The sequence below is a fragment of the Macaca fascicularis genome, chromosome 5 (genome assembly GCF_037993035.2).
Source record: "Macaca fascicularis isolate 582-1 chromosome 5, T2T-MFA8v1.1".
NCBI lineage: Eukaryota > Metazoa > Chordata > Mammalia > Primates > Cercopithecidae > Macaca > Macaca fascicularis.
In genome coordinates this window covers 24,016,655-24,035,872 of record NC_088379.1, presented here as the reverse complement: position 1 = coordinate 24,035,872, position 19,218 = coordinate 24,016,655, and the positions used below count along the sequence as shown (strand labels likewise).

Below are 19,218 nucleotides of genomic sequence, written 5' to 3'. Positions count from 1 at the left end.
AACAAATATTTGTAGAGCATCTCCTATGGGCCAGGATTGCCAAAGGCGCATCTACGAACCTAGAAAACCCCTGCCCTCGGGGAGCTTTCATTCTACGGGTGGGAGTCGTGATGGTGGTCGGAGGAGGACTGGATTTGGGGATTTGTTTCTTGCGGGGGACACAGGACTGCCCGTGGGGCCCGCCTTCCGCGCAGAGCGCTGACGGGTCCGATGTGACCTGTAGGCTGAGACCCCGGCTTCCCCTTGCCTAGAGGCCGGGCAGGGGGCGCGGAGCCCGGGGTCGCGGGGCTGAGGGAGCGGGGCTCGTGGGCGGAGGACGCAGGGCGGGCCCGGCGGGGCTCGGCTGCGGCCCGGGCTGTGTCTGCTGCCCCAGCGGCCGCGCCCCTCCTCCCTTTCCTCCCGCGGAGGCTGACGTGGAGTCAACAGCGCGGGCGGCCGCGGGAGGCGGCGGCGCAGCGGCTCGGAGGCGCCGGGCCCTCTCGGGGCCGCGCGGGGCCCGGGCAGCGGAGGCGGCGGCGGTGACGCCGCGAGGAGGCGGAGGAGGAGGAGAAGGAGGAGGAGGCGGGGGTCCAGGAGGCCGGCCCGCACATGGAAGAGGAGACCATGAACGGCGACCGGACCGAGAGCGACTGGCAGGGGCTGGTGAGCGAGGTGAGGCCTCGGCGCCGGCCAGGCGGGATGGGCCGGGCCGAGCGGCCGCCGTTCCGGGCCAGCGCCCCCAGAGAGACAGAGAGGGGAGGGACTAGCGGGGGGCGCGCACCCCAAGCGGCCGCGGCTGCCGCCCCCGCGCGACCCCGCCAGGTGCGCCGCTCCTCCCGCACTTTCGGGTCTGCGCGGGCGCCACTTTCTTCCGCGCCATCTGGTGTCAGCCTTTGGGGAGGGGCCTTCCCCCCAGGCAGGGGTTGGCCCTGGATTGGAGGCTGAAGCCCTGGGATCCGGGAGGAGAAGGTGCCAAGCCCCACCTGCCTGCCTGCTCGCGACTGTTGTGGAGCCAAACCATTGGACGCCTGGGACTGAAACGGGAAGGTGGTGCCTTGGGGTAGAATCCGAGCCCTGGGGTGGCACCTGGGCCAGGTGGAATTCGGTGGTTCGAGTTGGGGGAGTTCGGGGGTCCGTCGCAGCCGTTCACTCATTCACTTGCTCAATTCAGTCGACACGTGTTTACTGCAGGCCTACCATGTGTAAGGTGGGGAGGGGCATTTATCAAAAAAGTGAAACACAGGTGCAGAAGCGATTCGATTTGTGGAAGCACAGAACAACGTGTCCCCCTGCCCTGAGACTCTTTTGTCATAAACATACCCTGGGGGTCCGCTTTCAGCCTCCTGTGCTATTTGCTCTTCAGTCCCCGCTAAGAGAAGCTGCTGGCCTCTCCAGGTGAGAGGGAACGCGGATGTCTTCCTCTCGCAGGTAAGTTGCCCTGATTTGCCACCATTTGTGGGGGCAGTTCCTGGTGTTACTTACCCATGCCAGGGAATTTCTCCCTTCTGAAAACCAAGCTCCAGCCCAAGGCCAACTTGGGGCTTCCTTTTCTTTAATCCTGTGCACACAATGCGGAGTGTATCAGTTTGCTCTTATCTTTCCCTTGTAGGGTATGGGAAGGGAAACCCTCTACTGTCTCACTCCTTTCATCGTTTTCTGGGTCTCCAGGTCAGTCTGATAATAGTGCTTCGTGCCCAGTGTGTGCAGAGCATTGTGTTTCTGAAGAGGAATGACATGCGGTAGCTTCTGCCCTAGTTTAGTTTGCTCGGCGTTGGTCTAGTAGTTGAAAGCTCTCCTGTCTGGTGTTATGATCCATTGTATTGCAGCCTGGCTCCATCTTCTCAAACTGACAGGCTTTATGTCAAGGGACAGATCCTCTGGGGACCTTGTTTCTGGTCCCATCAAGAATCATACCTAGTAGTCAAGGAGCTGGAGGTAGTTCTTCTTAGAAGTCCGGTGTTAGGCCCTTAAATAGCAGCAGAATCTTCACTACTGCAACAGTTGCATATCAGGTGCCTGTTAGGAGTCAGGTACATTGTGAGGTGCTTGGGATTCAGTGGTGGATAAGACAACTCCCCTACCCTCAAAGAACTCCTGGGGATTTCATGATATAGTCTGTGAGGAAGGTCACACCATAGACAGTAAGAGTGAACTAAAGGATGGAATGACTTCAAGTGCTAAATGGCAGGGGTGCCCCTCAGTGGGTTGGGCTTACCTCCACCTTGCACTGACTGCATTATTGTAACAATAATGGGTTTCCTCACTAGACTGTGTGCTTTGTTTGGCTCTTTATTTCCAGGGCCTATACACTGAGCTCTGTATGCATCAGGTGCTCAAAAAATGCTTGTTGAATAAGTCAGTGAATCCTGAAGTAGGTCCTTCAGGAGTTTGCCTACGCATCCCAGCAGAGTTTCTCCAGAGTAACGCCTCCTTAACTTCACAAACATGAGGTGAACACATAGCCAGGGGCCATGGGGGAGGTGAAAATGGGTCTTACTTCCCACCTTAATAATAGCTAATGACTATTTCTTGAGTGCATCCTTCATATTAAGCATTTTACATGGCCTCATACTCATAATGACATAAGGTAGGAATTCTTTCTTATTTTACAGGTAAGGAAACAGTGGCTCAGACAGGCTAAGGAACTTGCTCAGAGCCTCACCTCTGGTAAGTGGAAGAGGCAGGATTTGAATCCTGGTCTGTTGGACTCCTTGCTTGAGCCTTGGCTTGTCTGAGCCTCGCTAGGCCACACTTTCTATTTTAATCATTACTCATCTGTCTGTATCTTCTGCTAGATGGTAGGCTCCTCAAGGAAGGAGACCATGTCTGATTCAACTTTGAGTCCCCAGCAACTGGATCGCTGTTTCTTAGAGTATGGCCTACAGATCAGCTGCATCAGAGTCATTTTGGGTGCCTGTGAAAAATTCAAGTTTATGGGTCTCTCCCAAATTTATTGTAGTGAATTGAATTATGTACCCCGCCTGCCCCCCACCCCCTGCCTGCCATAGATGCATCTGGGAACTAACCCCAGTAGGTGCGAATGTGACTTTATTTGGAAATAGGGAAGATATGATCAAGTTAAGGATCTTTGGATGAGATCACCCTGGATTTAGGGTAGGTCCTAAATCTAGTGACTGGTATGTTAGAAGAGAAAGGACAGAGATTTAAGCTGCAGACACACAAGGGAGCAGGCTATGGGAAGATGGAGATACATGAAAGGAAGACCATGTGAAGACAGAGGTAGAGATTGGAGTGATGCAGCCACATGGCAAGGCATGCCAAAGGTCGCTGGCAGCCCCCAGAAGCTGGAAGAGGCAGATTATCCCTCAAAGTCCCCAGAAAAAGACAACAGCTGACACCTTGATTTTGGACTTCTGGTCTCTGTAACTGTGAGTGACTATGCTTCTGTTGTTTTAAGCCACCCCATTTGTGATCATTTGTTACAGCAATGTATTAGTCCGTTTTCATGCTGCTTATAAAGACATACCCGAGACTGGGTGATTTACAAAAGAAAGAGAGGTTTCATGGGCTTACCGTTCCAGATGGCTGGGGAGGCCCCAGAATCATGCTGGAAGGCAAGGAGGAGCAAGTCACATCTTACATGGATGGCAGCAGGCAAAGAGAGAGAGCTTGCGCAGGAGAACTCCTCTTTATAAAACCATCAGATCTCATGAGACTTATTCACTATCAGGAGAACATTATGGAGGAAACTAGCCCCATGATTCAATTATCTCCCACCAGGTCCCTCCCACAACACGTGGGAGTTATGGGAGTACAATTCAAGATGAGATTTGGGTGGGGACACAGAGCCAAACCATATCAAGCAGCCACAGGAAACTAATACACCTACTGCTCAAAAGTGCCTGGGGGAAGAGCCCCCGATCTGCCTTTCTTACAAGCTGAGCTGCCCAGGTGATTCCCCTGCCCAGTCAGGTTTGGCTGGCGGGGGTTCCATGGGTGTGACTGGGTCTGGTACCAGCCAGGTGAGATTCAGGGAAGAGTGTGCTCAGCAGCTGTGGTGTTACAGAGTGATTTGGGGACCTGGCAGAAGGACCTAAGGAAGACATCACTGCACAACTAATCTACACTACATGGGATTTTCGTGGACTTGCATTTATTTCTGCAGAAGTCCTGGGTGCTGCCTCCCACCCTGGATCCTCTCTGCATCACCTCTGTTTCACCTCATCATCACCTGCCCAGAGCCCTGTCCTCTCTTTCAATCAGTTTGCTTCCTCCACTTGCCTCGAGGAAGCAGTTTTCATTTAAAACGATCCTACAGAGATCAGTTTTATTTTCATATATTTGGTATAATAAGCTGAAATTACAGCCTTTTCTCAGGCCCTGAAGTAAACACACCCATGCATGTGAAAGAAGCATGGCCGGGTTCTGTTTTGGAAATTAAATGTCTGGGGAGGGGCAGATATTCTTATTGCCACCTGAGGTAAGCTTTCAAAATTGGAGACATCTTGAAGTACAGCTGTGCAGGCAATCAATAACTTTTTATTTCCAAGATAAAAATCCTGGTCATTGCTCAGCCCACCACTCTATGATAAACTATACATAATTCCATTTCACTGTTTGAATTTTGGTTAGATAGCAATCAATCTCCTATTCCTTGAGCATGTTGTGTACAGGAGCCAGGAGGCAGAAGACAGTTAACCGTGGGCCTCCACCCAAAGTAGAGACTGATTTTTGGTTTTTGTTGTTGTTGCTTTAGAGATGAGGTCTCACTCTGTTGCCCAGGCTGGAGTGCAGTGGTGCGATCATGGCTCACTTCAGCTCCATCTCCTGGGCCCGAGGGATTCTCCTGCTTCAGCCTTCTGAGTAGCTGGGGTTACAGGCACGTGCCACCATGCCCAGCCAATTTTTTTTTTTTTATAGAGATAGGGTCTCACTATGTTGCCCAGGCTGATCAGGAGCTCCTGGCTTCAAGGAATCCTCCTGCCTCAGCCTCCCAAAGTGCAGGGATTATAGGCATGAGCCACTGTGCCTGGCCTAGCCACTGATATTTGGAAAGGAGAGGTTGAATAGGTATAGAGACCAGCTCTGTGGTTCATTAAGGTAAAGATCCAGCTTTGGGTTTCAGTTGTTGACTTTGACTCTGAAGATAATAAGAGACCTGGGGGTAAGTCCTGGCCCTGCCTTTTTCTTGGTATGAAAGATCAAAAACCCAAACCAAAGTGGATAAGCTTAGAGGCAATTTATTGGCTGATATTGTAGGTTGTATTGTGTCCCCAAAACAATGTGTTCAAGTCCTAACACCCTCCCCTCAACTGCCACTACACAAACACCTGTGAATATGACCTTATTTGGAAGTAGGGTCTTTGCAGATGTAATCAAGTTATGATGAGGTCATCTTGGGTGGGCTCTAATCCAATGACCTGGTGTTCTTATCAGAAGAGGCAAATTTGGCCACAGAGATGCACAAAGAGAAGAAAATGTGAAGACACAGACGGAAGAAGGCATGTGACAACAGAGGCAGAAACTGGAGTCATGCAGCTGCAAGCCAAGGAAAGCCAAAGATTGCTGGCGACCACCAGAAACTAGGACGAGGCAAGGAAGAATCCTCCCCGAGAGCCTCACTGGGGAACACGGTCCTGCCAACGCCTTCATTTTGGACTCTAACCCCCAGGACTGTGCAACAGTTGAATTCTGTTGTTTTAAGTCCCCCGGTTTGTGATAATTTGTTATGGCAGCCCTTGGAAGTGAATATAACTAATATGACTAATAATTCCATGCTAGGGATGGCTTTCGGCTGATTCAACACTAAGACAGTTTCTCTCCATCTTTGAGTCTGCTTGCTGCCTGGCTTTAGTCTCAGCCTCCCTTCCTCTCAAGTTCAAGTCCAGAGGGGAAGACGAGACCCTTCTCCAGCAGATCCTGTGAAACCCTGGGATGCTCCATTTAAACCCACTTAGATCACTCACCTATCCTGCAAGAAATCGCTGAGGTGGTTAGTGATCTGATTGTTTTAGGCCCGGAATTGTGTTTGGAGCCCTGCCCCAGGATACATGGACTGTGAGTGGAGCTAGGGTAGATCCCCAAGTAAAATTGGGGGGCTTCTTTCCAGAAGAGGGAGAATGAGTGTTGAGGGAATGACTGCACCATGTAACTTCTCTGAGCCTCATTTTTCTTGTCTTTAAATAGGGTAAAAAAAGTACCTACCTCATAGGTGATCCTAATTGTGAGGATCAAATGAAATAATGCTTGTGAGTACATAGGCCTCTGCCAGGCAAGGCAGTGGTAGAATAGTGAGCGTGAACCTCACGACAGAAACTCTAGTTTGTGAAAACTATAATTTGCTATAATGCCTTAATTTTGATTACAAGTTTTTGTTGTTTGAGTAGTGAAAATGTAATCTGCATATGAAGCCACACCACTCCCTTTCCCTGAATTTGTATTTTAATTCTAGGGGACTTATGAAATACTAAGACTAAGGCTAAGTCATTGGCTGAGGTGCTGGGGTGGGCTGTTTTTATCTATCCACAGGCTCCTAATTTAGTCTAGTATCTTGCCCTTGGTCACTCTAGGTCACTGTCGTGTCATCTCTCATACCCCTTCAGATGTCCTCTGGTCTTCTGGCTGTCTGCACCACGTCCATGCTACTTTTGGGTGAATGAAGAACAATGATGAACTGCTTTTTAATGTTCTGGGCATGGTGAACTTTGCTGTCTTGCCCAAGGTGGGGCAAGTTTTATTCATTTTTAAAATTTGAATAAATTTTAAAATTTTATTTTAAATTGGGCACGGTGGCTCATGCCTGTAATCCCAGCACTTTGGGAGGTTGAGGCAGGCGTATCACCTGAGATCAGGAGTTCAAGACCAGCCCGGCCAAAACCCCCGTCTCTACTAAAAATGCAAAAATTAGCTGAGTGTAGTGGCACGTGCTTGTAATCCCAGATACTTGGGAGGGTGAGACAGGAGAATTGCTTGAACCCAGGAAGCAGAGGTTGCAGTAAGCCAAGATTGTGCCACTGCACTCCTGCCTGAGCGACAAGGGTGAAACTCTGTCATAAAATAAAATAAAATAATATAAAATAAGATAAAATAAAAACTTTGTTCTGCTGCCCCTGAGTTACTGTAGGGCTAAATTATTATGCTGCCCTCAAATCACCCTGGGGCTATGGGAAACTTTGGGAAACTTGTGCACACAGCATGTCACAACACCAAGGCTGAGTCCAGGGAATTGGGGATTAGTTTTCACTTCCTAAGAAATAAGGGTGTATTTGTCAGGGTAAAGTCTAAGCCACTGTAAGCAATATGCCTGCCTCCAAAATAGAGTGGTTTAAATAAGGTAAGACAGTTGTGTCTCTTTCATGTGAGTGTGGTGGTTCAGGCATGGAGGGCGGCCCTGCTCCGTGAGTCATCTAAGAATTCACATTTATCTTGTTGCTCCATGATTAGGATATGGTCCTCATCTGTGTGGCTGAAGCTTGTTGCTGCCACATTTGTGTCCCAGCCCATGGGAAAAGAGAGAAGGGGGAACTCCAGGGCAAGGGGCTTTTCTTTAATTAGGGATGAGTGGAGAATTGTACATATCACATCTGCTCACATCCCATTGGTCTGAGCATAGTCATACGGCCACTCGTAGCTGTAAGAGAGGCTATAAATGTAGTCTTTAGCAGAATGTGCCCATGTTAACTTTGGGAGGGTCCTATTAAGAAATAAGAGTAGGCTAGGCACCGTGGCTCACAACTGTAATGCCAGCACTTTGGGAGGCCAAGGCAGGTGGATCACCTAAGGTCAGGAGCCTGGCCAACATGGCAAAACCCCGTCTCTACTAAAAATACAAAAATTAGCTGGCCGTGGTGGCGCGCGCCTATAGTCCCAGCTACCCAGGAGGCTGAGGCAGGAGAATCACTTGAACCCGGGAGGTGGAGGTTTCAATGAGCAGAGATTGTGCCACTGCGCTCCAGCCTGGGCAACAAAAGCAAAACTTTATCTCACAAAAGAAAGAAAAAAAAAAGAAACAAAGAAGAATATATAGGACATGGAAAAGATAAGTTATCAAAAAAAAAAATGAGTAGGTTGACATATCAAAGTTAAAAAGTTATTCTCTTTGGAGGACTCTGTTAAAACAATAAAGAGTCACAGACTGGGAGAAAATATGTGCAGAACACACATCTTGTATCCAGAATATAAAAGGAACTCTCACTAAATAAGAAGAAAGGCCGGGCACGGTGGCTCACTCCTGTAATCCCAGCAGTTTGGGAGGCCGAGGCGGGTGGATCATGAGGTCAGGAGTTCGAGACCAGTCTGACCAACATGGTGAAACCCTGTCTCTACTAAAAATACAAAAATTAGCCAGGCGTGGTGGCATGCACCTGTAATCCCAGCTGTTCGGGAGACTGAGGCAGGAGAATCGCTTGAACCTCAGAGGCGGAGGTTGCAGTGAGCTGAGATCACACCAGTGTACTCCAGCCTGGGCAACAGAGTAAGACTCCATTTCAAAACAAACAAACAAACAAATGAACGGAAACAAAGAAACAATCTGAATTTTTTAATGAACAAAAGAATTAAGTAAACCCTGCACCGAAGAAGAAGGATGGCAAATAAGCAATGAGTAGAGGCTCAGCATCCTTAGTCATTAGGGAAATGTAAATGGAAACCACAGTGAGATACCACAACATACCTATTAGAATGGAAAAGCAACAAATTACAAAACTCATCATCTAAGGGCTGACAGGGGCGCAGAGCAACTAGAAGTCTCATATATTGCTGGAGGAAATGTAAAATAGTAAAGTCACTTCTGAAAAGGTTTGCAGTTTCTTTTAAAGTCAAACATACACTTAACCAAACAACCCAGCAATCCTTCTCCTAGGTAGGGTCGAAGAGAAATGAGGACACATGTCCACACCTGTCTGCACATCTATGTATGTAACTCAAACAGTATGCAACCAAAAAACTTTGTTTTAAAAAATAATTATTCTAGCAGCAGAGGTACTGCTCCTTGTGGAGCAGGGCTACCCCATAGGCAGTGTGCCCAGAGCAGCCACAACCAAATAACTCATTTGGGGGAAGTGGGTTACAGGGTACATGGTACAGGGTAAAAGCTGATAGTTTTAACATCTGTGATGAGTGACTATTTTGTACTTATGAATTAATGCTGTCTTGTATCTTTCTAAAAACACCGTTATTAAGGTATAATTAATATATTAAAATGTGCACATATTTAAGGTGTACAATTTCATGAGTTTGGATGTGTGCATACACTGGTGTAACCATCACCACAATCAAGGTATACATGAAATTTTTGAAAAGTAAAAATTAAGGCCAGGCACTGTGGCTCACGCTTGTAATCCCAGGACTTTGGGAGGCTGAGGCGGGCGGATCATCCGAGTCAGAAGTTTGAGACCAGCCTGGCCAACGTGGTGAAACCCCGTCTCTACTAAAAATACAAAATTAGCCAGGTGTGGAGGCATGTGCGTGTAATCCCAGCTACCCAGGAGGCTGAGGCAGGAGAATCGCTTGAACCTAGGAGGCGGAGGTTGCAGTGAGCCCAGACCATGCCACTGCACCCCAGCCTGGGCAACAAGAGCGAAACTCCATCTCAAAAAAAAAAAAAAAAAAAAAACAACCAAAAAACAAAACAAACAAACAAAAAAAACCTAAAAAATTAAAAAGACAGAAAACTGATCAGTGATTGCCAGAGCCTGAAGGTACAGTGAGGAAATTGGCTGCAGAGAAACATGAGGGAATCTTTTGGATTTATGGATGTATTCTGTCTCGATTGTGATGACGGTTATATGACTGTGTAAGCTTGTTGAAGTTCATGGAACCTTACACCTAGAAGGGATGAAATTTTCTCCAAATTATACCTCAGTAAACTCAATATTTTTCGAAAGGAGGTGAATGGATATTTTAAACAGCCATTGCTACAGAGAGCTTTAGTCCTTATCTCTCCAATTCCAGAGCTCATCAGGTTTCCATCAAAACTAGCTGTGCCCCCCAAATTTCAGCCCCGAGTCCTTGCTCTGCCCTCTCGACCCCAGGCTGATTGGGCCAAGCCCAGTGTTCCTCCTTGGAGACTGATAACCAGGCTCTCCTTTGTACTCGGATTCTGCCCTTTTCTCGACTTGGAAGATCCTTTCTAGTCTTTTGAGGAGTTATGGTTGAGGGCACCACTGGAGAGACTCAACTGCACCCTCGTATCTTCAGGAGCAGGCCCTCAACATGGAAAAGCCAGTCAGTTGTTACCTGTGTTCTGCTGGGCTGTGCCTTTCTTAGATGTAAAGACGGAATGTCTGGCTTCTTAAAAAGGGAGAGAGAGATGTGGGGGAGAATTAGGGTAAGGGTTGCAGGAAATGGAAGCAAGGTGGGAAGATAGGCTGTCAGTTAATATTTTAAAATGCTCTTTTTTTTTTTTTTTTTTTTTGAGCTAGGGTCTCACTCTGTCGCCTAGGCTGGAGTGCAATGGCACAGTCTCGGCCCACTGCAACCTCTGCTTCCCAGGCTCAAGTGATTCTCCAGTCTCAGCCTCCTGAGTAGCTAAGACTACAGGCATGAGCCACCAATTCCTGGCTAATTTTTCTATTTTTTGGAGAGACAGGGCTTCACCTTGTCGTCCAGGCCGGTCTCATATTCCTGAGCTCAAGGCAATCCATCGGTCTCAGCCTCCAACTGCTGGGATTATAGGTGTGAGCCACTGCGCCTGGCTTAAAATACTTGTTCTTATTAGCTGTTATTATTAGATAAAAACACCATGCACAATAGTGAGCAATAGATCTGAGACACTAATGTAGGCAGTTGGTGAGGCTTCATGGAGTGGGAAAAAGCTTCTTAGAAGTTGAGCTTTAACTGAGTCCCTTCCCTTTGGTTGAAGAGGGCAAGGGAGATCATGAGCAGGCATGAGCACTGGGCTGAGTTGGTGGCCTTTGCAGAGATGCTCCAGATAAAGGCAGAAATCTCTGGGTTGAGGTACAGCAGAAAATGAGATTGGATAACCAGAGAGGACCAGATGGTGAATGACTTCAAAAACCAGGCTGCAGGATGTGCCCTGATATAGCTGGTAATGGGGAGGCACTGAACGCTTTTGTTAACTGGAGTACAAATTGATGAAAATACTTGGGATAGGTTGGTTTCCACTGAATTCAGTTACTGAGGCTGTACTGTCTGCAAGGTACTATGTCAGGCTGTGATGATATAAAAACTAATTTGGTGACCCTGCCAGGAATCAGGGAAGGACAATTTAGGAAGAGATACCAGTAATCTAGCCTTTTCTGTCACCATCAACGTTCTCAATTATTTCCATTGCACCTAAGTCCTACCACTTATCATGTAGTTTTCAACCTAACCCTTGACTTATCTGTCTCTCCTCTGAACCCAAAAGATCTTGAAATCTTTGAGAGTAGGGACCATATGTAACTTTAGCACTTAGCACTGTACTTTGCCCATTGCAGGTACTCCATACACGTGGAATGTATGAATGCTTGGTTGTTTGAATGAATGAGGTGTTAAGGGGTTACAGCATTGGTGGGGATAGAGAAAAAGGGATGGCTATGGGAAACATTCTAAAGGAAGACCCCTACAGCAAATCATGGCTAGCAGAATTGGAGAGATGGAATAGAATGAGTCCAAGATGGCCCTTGCTGCATGGCTGGAGGGTGGTGGTACTGGAAGTCACAGGAGGTTAGGGGATATGAGTCTGGTGAGAAGAGCATGGGTTCTCTTCAGAACTGTGCATCATTCAGAGTTTCCTGGGAGTACTTGAGCTCTTGAGAAGCAAGATTAGTGCTTACTGGGAACATTTTCGATGAGCAGCTATCTTCATAGTGGCAGGCTAATTTCAGAGTAAGTTTATTAAAATTAGTGTGTGGGGGAAAGTGAGCTCAACTGCTATTTTTAACTGATGGGATTCATGTTCTCTCCTGTGCAGGGAAATTCGCATATGTGCTCCTAAAATTGACAATTTCCACTCTTATTATGTTAAAAAAAATTAATATAGTGAGTTTCACATTGAATAAAATACATTGGCTGAAGATGAGAAGAGGACTTTGGCCAGTCCCTGAATGAAAATGACCAGAATGAATGACATTTATTACTCACTGCCTGGTTTTCCACCCATAAAACCATACTGGGGCTTTGGTACCTCCTGGCAGAGAAGTTGCTTAAGTTTGAGAGTCTGCACCTGTCTCTGGCCCATCAGGCAGAATGGTGCCAGTGGTAGGGGAGACCTGGTTCCCAGAGAATACAAACCTTTGGTTGATTTTTACTTTGAAGTCTTTCCACTTTCACCTTTATCTGGTCCACTCTCTTCATTATCTGAAGCTATTTTATTGCAACAAGCACCCTAATACTGTTCAGGGTATCAGATTTTCTTCAAGTCTGCTTATTCTCTGTACAGCTAGCCAATTAAACCACCTTTAAGAAAAAACATTTTTCGCAACGTCCTCTTACTCAGAAAGCTTCAGCGGTAGTTCCCCATCACCTGGTGTTCGAGGCTCTTCATGCTGGCCTTGACCTATCTTTCTGCCTCTGTCTCATTGCTCCCCACGTAAGCTGGCTGCTTCAGTCAAAATAATCTGCCATGTATTCTGGCTCCCCCACCTTTGTCTCACACCCTAACCTCTTCCAGGTGGGCCTCCCACTTCTTCTCTGACCACAGCCTTCACCAGTTCTTTAAGGTGGGGTGGAAACCCACATCCCTCCTAAAATCCTCCATGATGCCAATCTTGAAGTGAGCTCTTTGTCCTGTTGCCTTATGTGGCTTGGCTTAAACTGATCCTTTCACACTCACTCGCTACCTAAGAAAGAGAGAAGCCTTGTCTCTGTGTAGATATTAACTCCTGTATAAGTTGACAAGCTCCTTAGAGGAAGGACTGCGGTCATCTATGTTGGGGTAGGAGACAGGAATTCTGGAATGATGATGTATCATGCAGTGGCTCAGGTGTGCAGGTCCTGAGGCAGGGCACTGATACAGAATACAGAACCAACCTGGTTCTGGCCCATTTGCAGAGCCTCTACTTTGATCTCACATCCTCATTTAGGGAAAGTAGCTCATGCATGTGCCTGCCCACCTATAGCTCTGTTAATGGCAGGCACAAAGGTAGAGGTCAGCGATGTCAGGAGAGAGCCACCATTGTAGTGAGTTGGCTGGTTGATGTGAAGGAGGAGTGAAGGACAGCCCTCATATGTCAGTGGGACAGAATGTCTAGCAGAGGAAAAGGTCAGCATTCAATGTGCTGGTTATATAGTGAGCATTACTATGGGCAGAGCCTTCTGCATATGACAGTTGCCTTCAAGGAGTTTACTGTCCAGTGGTGATAGAGAATGGGGATGAGGTCACTACGCTGTGATGTACATTGTGATAAGCATTCTTCAGGTTAAGGGGAGGCTAATTTAGATTGGAGGATTGAGGAGGGTTCTTAATGGAGGTGGCACCTTGGCCAGGAAGGTTGGGCAGAATTTCAGCAAATGGAGATGTAAAGGAAGGGTGTTCTAGACAGAAGGAATGGAGATGGCAATGGTGCAGATGTAGCAAAATGCAAGACTTATTGGGGGAAATCCCAGATCATCTGGTCTCTGGTGGGGACACATAGTGGGGCATCGGGTGTTTGTTAGGCAGGCCTCAAATGCCCTGTTAACTGTATAGAGGGCGCGAGGGTCCTGAGTATGGCATTCATTCTGGAGGTGAACAATGGCACAATAGTCTCCTTTGAGTAGAAGAAGTTGCCTGGATGCATTGGGGAGGGAACTGATCTGCCAGGAGTGTATGTGAGGGACTGGACAGGGATGGGGCTTGGGAGAGCACAGGAGCCTGTGTCTGTCTGTCCCTTTGCCCTTATCCACTTTCAGCTCACTTAGGTCTCCCGTTCACAGCTTCGTTGTCCCTGATAATGCTCTTGCCAGGGTTGCCTAAGACCAGCCTCCTAACTACCACACCCAGTGGTCTTTCTTTAGGACTCGATTGCTGGCTGTGCAGCCTCTGACTCCAGGCAGCCTCCTCTTCTTTTCTTACACGCTGGGCTTCTGCATCCCTCCATGTGGCTACTGGCCATGTCCCCAGGAACTAAACACCTTACTCAGTGTGCCCTCAGTGGAACTCCTGCTCCTTCTATATTACACCTTTCCTGTCTCTCTTTCCTCTTTCTATCCCGCCTCAATGGTATCGCTGTGAAGTCTACCTTGATTCTTCTTCCCAACTTACACCTCCCAACCCGATTCTAATTCTTATTCATTAAGATCCATCTTTCTGGCTTTTGAACAAGTCCTTAAATAGGGCATCCATGTCGCCATTCCCACTCTTTCACTGTGGCCAGATTCTCAACCCCTCTCCCTGGAATATCTTCTAGGACCATCTTTCCTCCATGCAGTTACTAGAGTCATCATCTAAGCATAGAAATGATTTTACCGCTCTACTGCTGAGAGCTCTCTGATGGCTTTCTAGGGACTACAGAGTGAAGGCCGTATCCCTCAGTTGGCCTCCAAGGGCCTTTCCTACTCCCCATCTCTGGTAACTCCTGTATCCCTTATTTCCACCACCTCCCCTACCCTTCATAGTACTCCTGACTCTGGCCAGATCATTCCATGCCCTATAGCATCTCTAAGGCTTGCTTATGTCCAAAGGTGACATCCTACTCATATATTAAAGCCTAGCTCAAATGTCACAGACTCCCTTTGGGTCTCCCACTTCCCTTGGGCCGCAAGAGGTTAGGCAATGAATGGTACATGACGTGGGAAGATGGTATGGGGGATTGTTGGCAGAGTAACTGGGTTCCTGAGGATGGGGGCTCTCAGAGTGGTGGGTGGTCACCAATGTCTAGCACAATACTAGGCACAGGATAGACACTTAGCAGTAGCTTGTAGAAGGGAGGGAATAAGAAGGAAAGGCAGTTAACCTTGTCATTTCCAGGGTTCTCTTTGAAGCCAACCTTGCTGGTGTGCCCCACTTCCAGTCTCTCCCCCAGACCAGTCATGGCCCTAAGGGAGCTGGGAGTGTCTGAAGTGCCCCAGAGCATGCCCAATGTCCTGGCCAGCTTCCAGGCTCAAGTTGCAATGGGTTTTGTACGTCACCAAGCTCCACCAGTAAGTAGCTACCTGGTTTTGAGCAAATCTCCTGACTTCTCCAATAACTCATTTTCTCTGGACTTCATACAGTGAGGATGTCTCTTGGTTAAGATGATGATAAAGTGAGATGATATATGTGAAAGTGTGTTTTAAAGCCCCCAGCCCTCTCCAGATGAGGCGATGCTCCTATCCTTGCCTGGGCTTTGGGAAAACCCTTCCCCAGGGCTTCAGAGATGCTCCTGCAGAGAGAGGTGATGTGTCAGCTGCTGGCTGTCAACATGATGCCGTGGAAAAATCATATTGATGGGGCGCAGATTGCTGTGCCTGCTTGCTCTGCCATCTGCAGACCCCATGACCAAGGCAGTATTGGAGATGGCAGGGATGGGACTCTCTCTCACTAGCCAGTTCCAATTTGCTTTTTAATTTGCTCCAACCTGGTGAGTGCTACTGGGGTCAATCTGTAACCTCTTCTTCCTTCCCAAGAGTCTCTGGCTTTGCCAGACTTTGCAGCGTGCATGCAGGCTGCTCAGTCAAGCCTGGGCAGCTGCCATTTCCACGGCCCCTTCTGAGAACCTCCTAGTTACCTTCTGACTTCATATGCCTCTTATTGTGTCCAAGTCCAAACTCATGCCCAAATTGTTCTTCCCTCTTCATTCATACCCCTCTCTGGCCTTCAGAGCATCTGTTGGCCACTCTCCTTTGCTGATTTGCTGGAGTTTGAATAAGCCTTTTATTAAGCTGATTTCAGTGCTTAGGAAAGAAGACTGCAATTGCTCACAAAGAACTCATAGCAACCTCTCTCTGGGATTTTTTCGGGCCTCCCTAGCAGCCTCCCTGCCTCCTGTGTCTCCTTGTACCTTTCCATTGCATTAATTACTGCCTGATCAAGTCCCTGGAAGCAAAACTCTAACCATGACCCTTCCTCACTCACAGACCTCCATACCTCTCGTCAGCTCTCATGTTGGCCCAAACTCTGCTGTCATTTAAGGCCTTTCTTACTTTCGTCCAAACCAAACTTTCCAGCCTTATTTTTACTTTCTCCTTTTCACACATCCTGCACTCTTGGAAAACAACCACTTCCATTTCTGTCTGAAGCCCATGCTTCCACACACCCAGCCTTTGAGCAGGCCGTGCCCTCTGCCTGGAACTCTTGTTCTCTTCCTTTTTCTTACTTCTCTGTCAAGCTTCAGTCGCAACTCTCTTGCCCCCAGACTGAAAGCCCTCCTCCCCTTCTGTGATCTTACAACATCTAGCCATGCCTCTCTGACCGCATGTCTCCCGGGCCGCCGTGGGTTGGAATTACATGTGTTTGTGCCTTGCCTCCAGCTTGGAGTTACTCCAGTGCAGGAACTGACCAATTCATCTTTGAATCTCCCACTGTGACCAGCACAATGTCCTGCATATAGTGGAAAAACCTAAAAGAGATGACAAACCTCACGGTTTCTCAGTTAATACTTAAATTGAAAAACTACTGAATTAACACAAGGATGTTCATTTTTTTTTTGTCCGAACAACATTATCATCTGTTTCTTTCCCCAAAGTCCTTTTGTATTCATTTTTATCCCACAGACGTGACTTTCAAAATATAGATTGTGATCTTTTCAAGGTAGTAAGTCAAATCACCTTTTAATAAGCTCTAAGGGATTTATGAACTTATTATAAGTCAACTCCTTCCTCCCTCCTTTCTTTACCTTCCTTCCTTCCAAACTGGAATTTTATTATCTCAGATATATTGCTTGAAAAAAATCTAGGCAGAGGCTGTGGGTGGGAAATCATTTGTTGTAAAGAGCTACTTTCTATAATGGGATCTGACCTGTATTATAGCGTGTCTGAACGTCCACCAGGCTTTAACTCTCTCCTGCTCTAGTATTCAAGCTTGCTCCAACGGTTATTTACCACCTACGGTTGACTCTCATGCAAAGAAGTCACGTAATTTCTTTGGTCCCTATGGTCTTCTTATTAAGAAAAATAATGATAAAAATAATTCTTTACATTTGTCTTTCTTCGACTGGTATTTACAAGGATTTACTGTGTCTCAGGCACTCTGCCAAAAGTTGGGGTACACAGTCCACCAGGATGTCATCACCTTCCTCCCCATTTCCTTGTGGAACCCTCATAACAAGCTTGTGGGTTAGACTGAGCAGGTGGTAGTGACCTCATTATGTAAATAAAGACATGGTAATTCAGAGTGTTCGTGAAATGCTCAGAAATTCAGCGTCCTTCTTTGTGGTCACTCAGCAAGAAGCAAGCAAGAGGAGCTCAGTTTTAACTTCCTGTCAGATGTTTTCCCCGCTGAACCCCGGGTTTGTGCTGGGAACCCTGGATTCAGGCCCCCAGCACACTCACTTCCAGATGAGAGGCGGCAGCCCTTGCATGCTGCAAGACCGCTTTCCTCATCTCTGCTTCTGCTCACCTGATCTAAACCCAATGTGAGCTGAAAAGGAGACTTTTGGGGTCTGGTTCTAGATTCCTGCCCAGACTTCAGTATAGTCTGGAAACTGAGCAACAGTGGGCTGAGGAGTCCGCAAGAGTGTGGTCAGGTCATCCTGAAGGGACGGTCTCGTAGCCCCTCTGCTGTGGGAGCCTGAAGGTGGGTGTACCAGGTGACCCAGTCCCGTCTGAGCAGAGGCTCCAAGAAAGTGAGATAATCTAGTAATACCTCGGACTCACCTCCCCAACCCCATGCCTGCTTCATCCCCATTATAGAGAATTTCCTCAGGTAGCCATGAGGGGCCTGCCGCAGACTGCCTGAACCTGTGAATGAGGACACGTTTGAGAAGAAAGTGAATGAGTGAAGGTGTTATCTAGAGATGAGAAATGCCTTAGGTAACTGGATTTTAACTTTAAACACCGAGCAATGTCAATTCACTGCACCCTCCAAATTTAGAAAATATAGATACATATAAAAGAAAAAAAAGCCACCTACAATTTGACTACCCAGAGCTGACTGCCGTAATATTCCATGTTTCCATGCCCTAATTTCTAAAAATGAGTTTATAGTATAGGCTGTTTTACGACTTCATTTGTATCGAGGCTAACATGTAGACAGCAGATGCGCACATTTTAAGTGGACAGCTCAGTGCATTTTTACATGTGCACACACCTGCGTTAACCACCACCCAGAGCAAGTTCTAGAGCATTCCCAGCGCCCCAGAAGGCTTCCTATGCTCTTCTGAGCCAAGATGTTGCTCCTGCCTCATCCAGAAGCAACCATTATTCAGACTTCCAGTGCCATATGCTGTTTTTATAACTTCTTATTCCTAATCAGCAATAAGTAGTGAATAGTTTCCATGTCATTAACTCACCATCATCACCATCATTGTCGTCGTCGTCATCATCATCATCATCATCATCATCATCGCCAGAGCGGCAGCTTGGGATTCTATGATATTGACAAACCATGCCTGCACTGGACTTTAAGCCTATGTTTTAGAAATGCCTACTCTATTTTTTCCCACTATCAGAAAGCCTAAATGACTGGCATGAGGGGTTCTATTTGGTTCTAGCACAGGCTGCAGGGGTGTCAGCGACTTTGACATTTTTTTTTTCTTCAAGGCCTACTTGTGCCTTCTGTGGCTTGCTTAGTTTTTTTGAATATACGTGTGTTATGCTAAACATTCTAATAACCATTGCTGTGTATGTTCGAAAGAGCATCTCACATCCTAACATGCGTTGTGAGATGCCCTTTCAAACATACATTTGCTCTGGTGTTTACAGGAGAACAAATACGAAGGTGCTTGTTTCTCCCATTCCTCAACTTCTTAAAGAAGAGAGAAAGTCACTGGACAATTTAAGCACCTGGGTTTAGAGAGAGGTTCTTTTAAGATGACATTGGTGAGGAAGGAAAATGACTATTTTGATTACTGGAATTTGTGAAGACACCAACAAGGAGGCGAAAAGCTCCACACATCTCCCAGAAATACCCTCCCACTCAGTGCTGAACAGCTGAGTCTTGATTATGTAGGCATTAACTGTGCACACTTGGAAACCTGCCTCTCTTCAACCTCTCTCAGTTTAGGTTTTGATTATTTTACTACCACTATAACTACAACCACTATGCTGATTGCTACCACTACTCTTATTATTATTACTAATGGCAATAAAATTATATTAAGTTTCCATTTGCGGTGTGCCAGGCACCACATGAAGATTTTTTAATGTAATTTTCAATTCAGGAACTTATATGAAGAAAAAAGGAAACATTCATTGAGCACTTTTTAATGCTTAAGTCCT

The 19,218-nt window shown here is 47.0% G+C and overlaps 1 protein-coding gene across 2 annotated transcripts in view; it reads left to right on the top strand.

The window, feature by feature from the left end:
- Positions 1–437: 437 nt before the first annotated feature.
- The window catches only part of CCDC149 (coiled-coil domain containing 149), a 108,549-nt gene continuing 89,768 nt past the window's right edge, over positions 438–19,218 (top strand). For both annotated transcript variants that reach the window (XM_045392208.3, XM_005554595.5), the window contains exon 1: positions 438–651. In XM_045392208.3, coding sequence (XP_045248143.2) covers positions 589–651 — 63 coding nt within the window. In that variant the 5' untranslated portion in view covers positions 438–588. The remainder of the gene's footprint in view (positions 652–19,218) is intronic.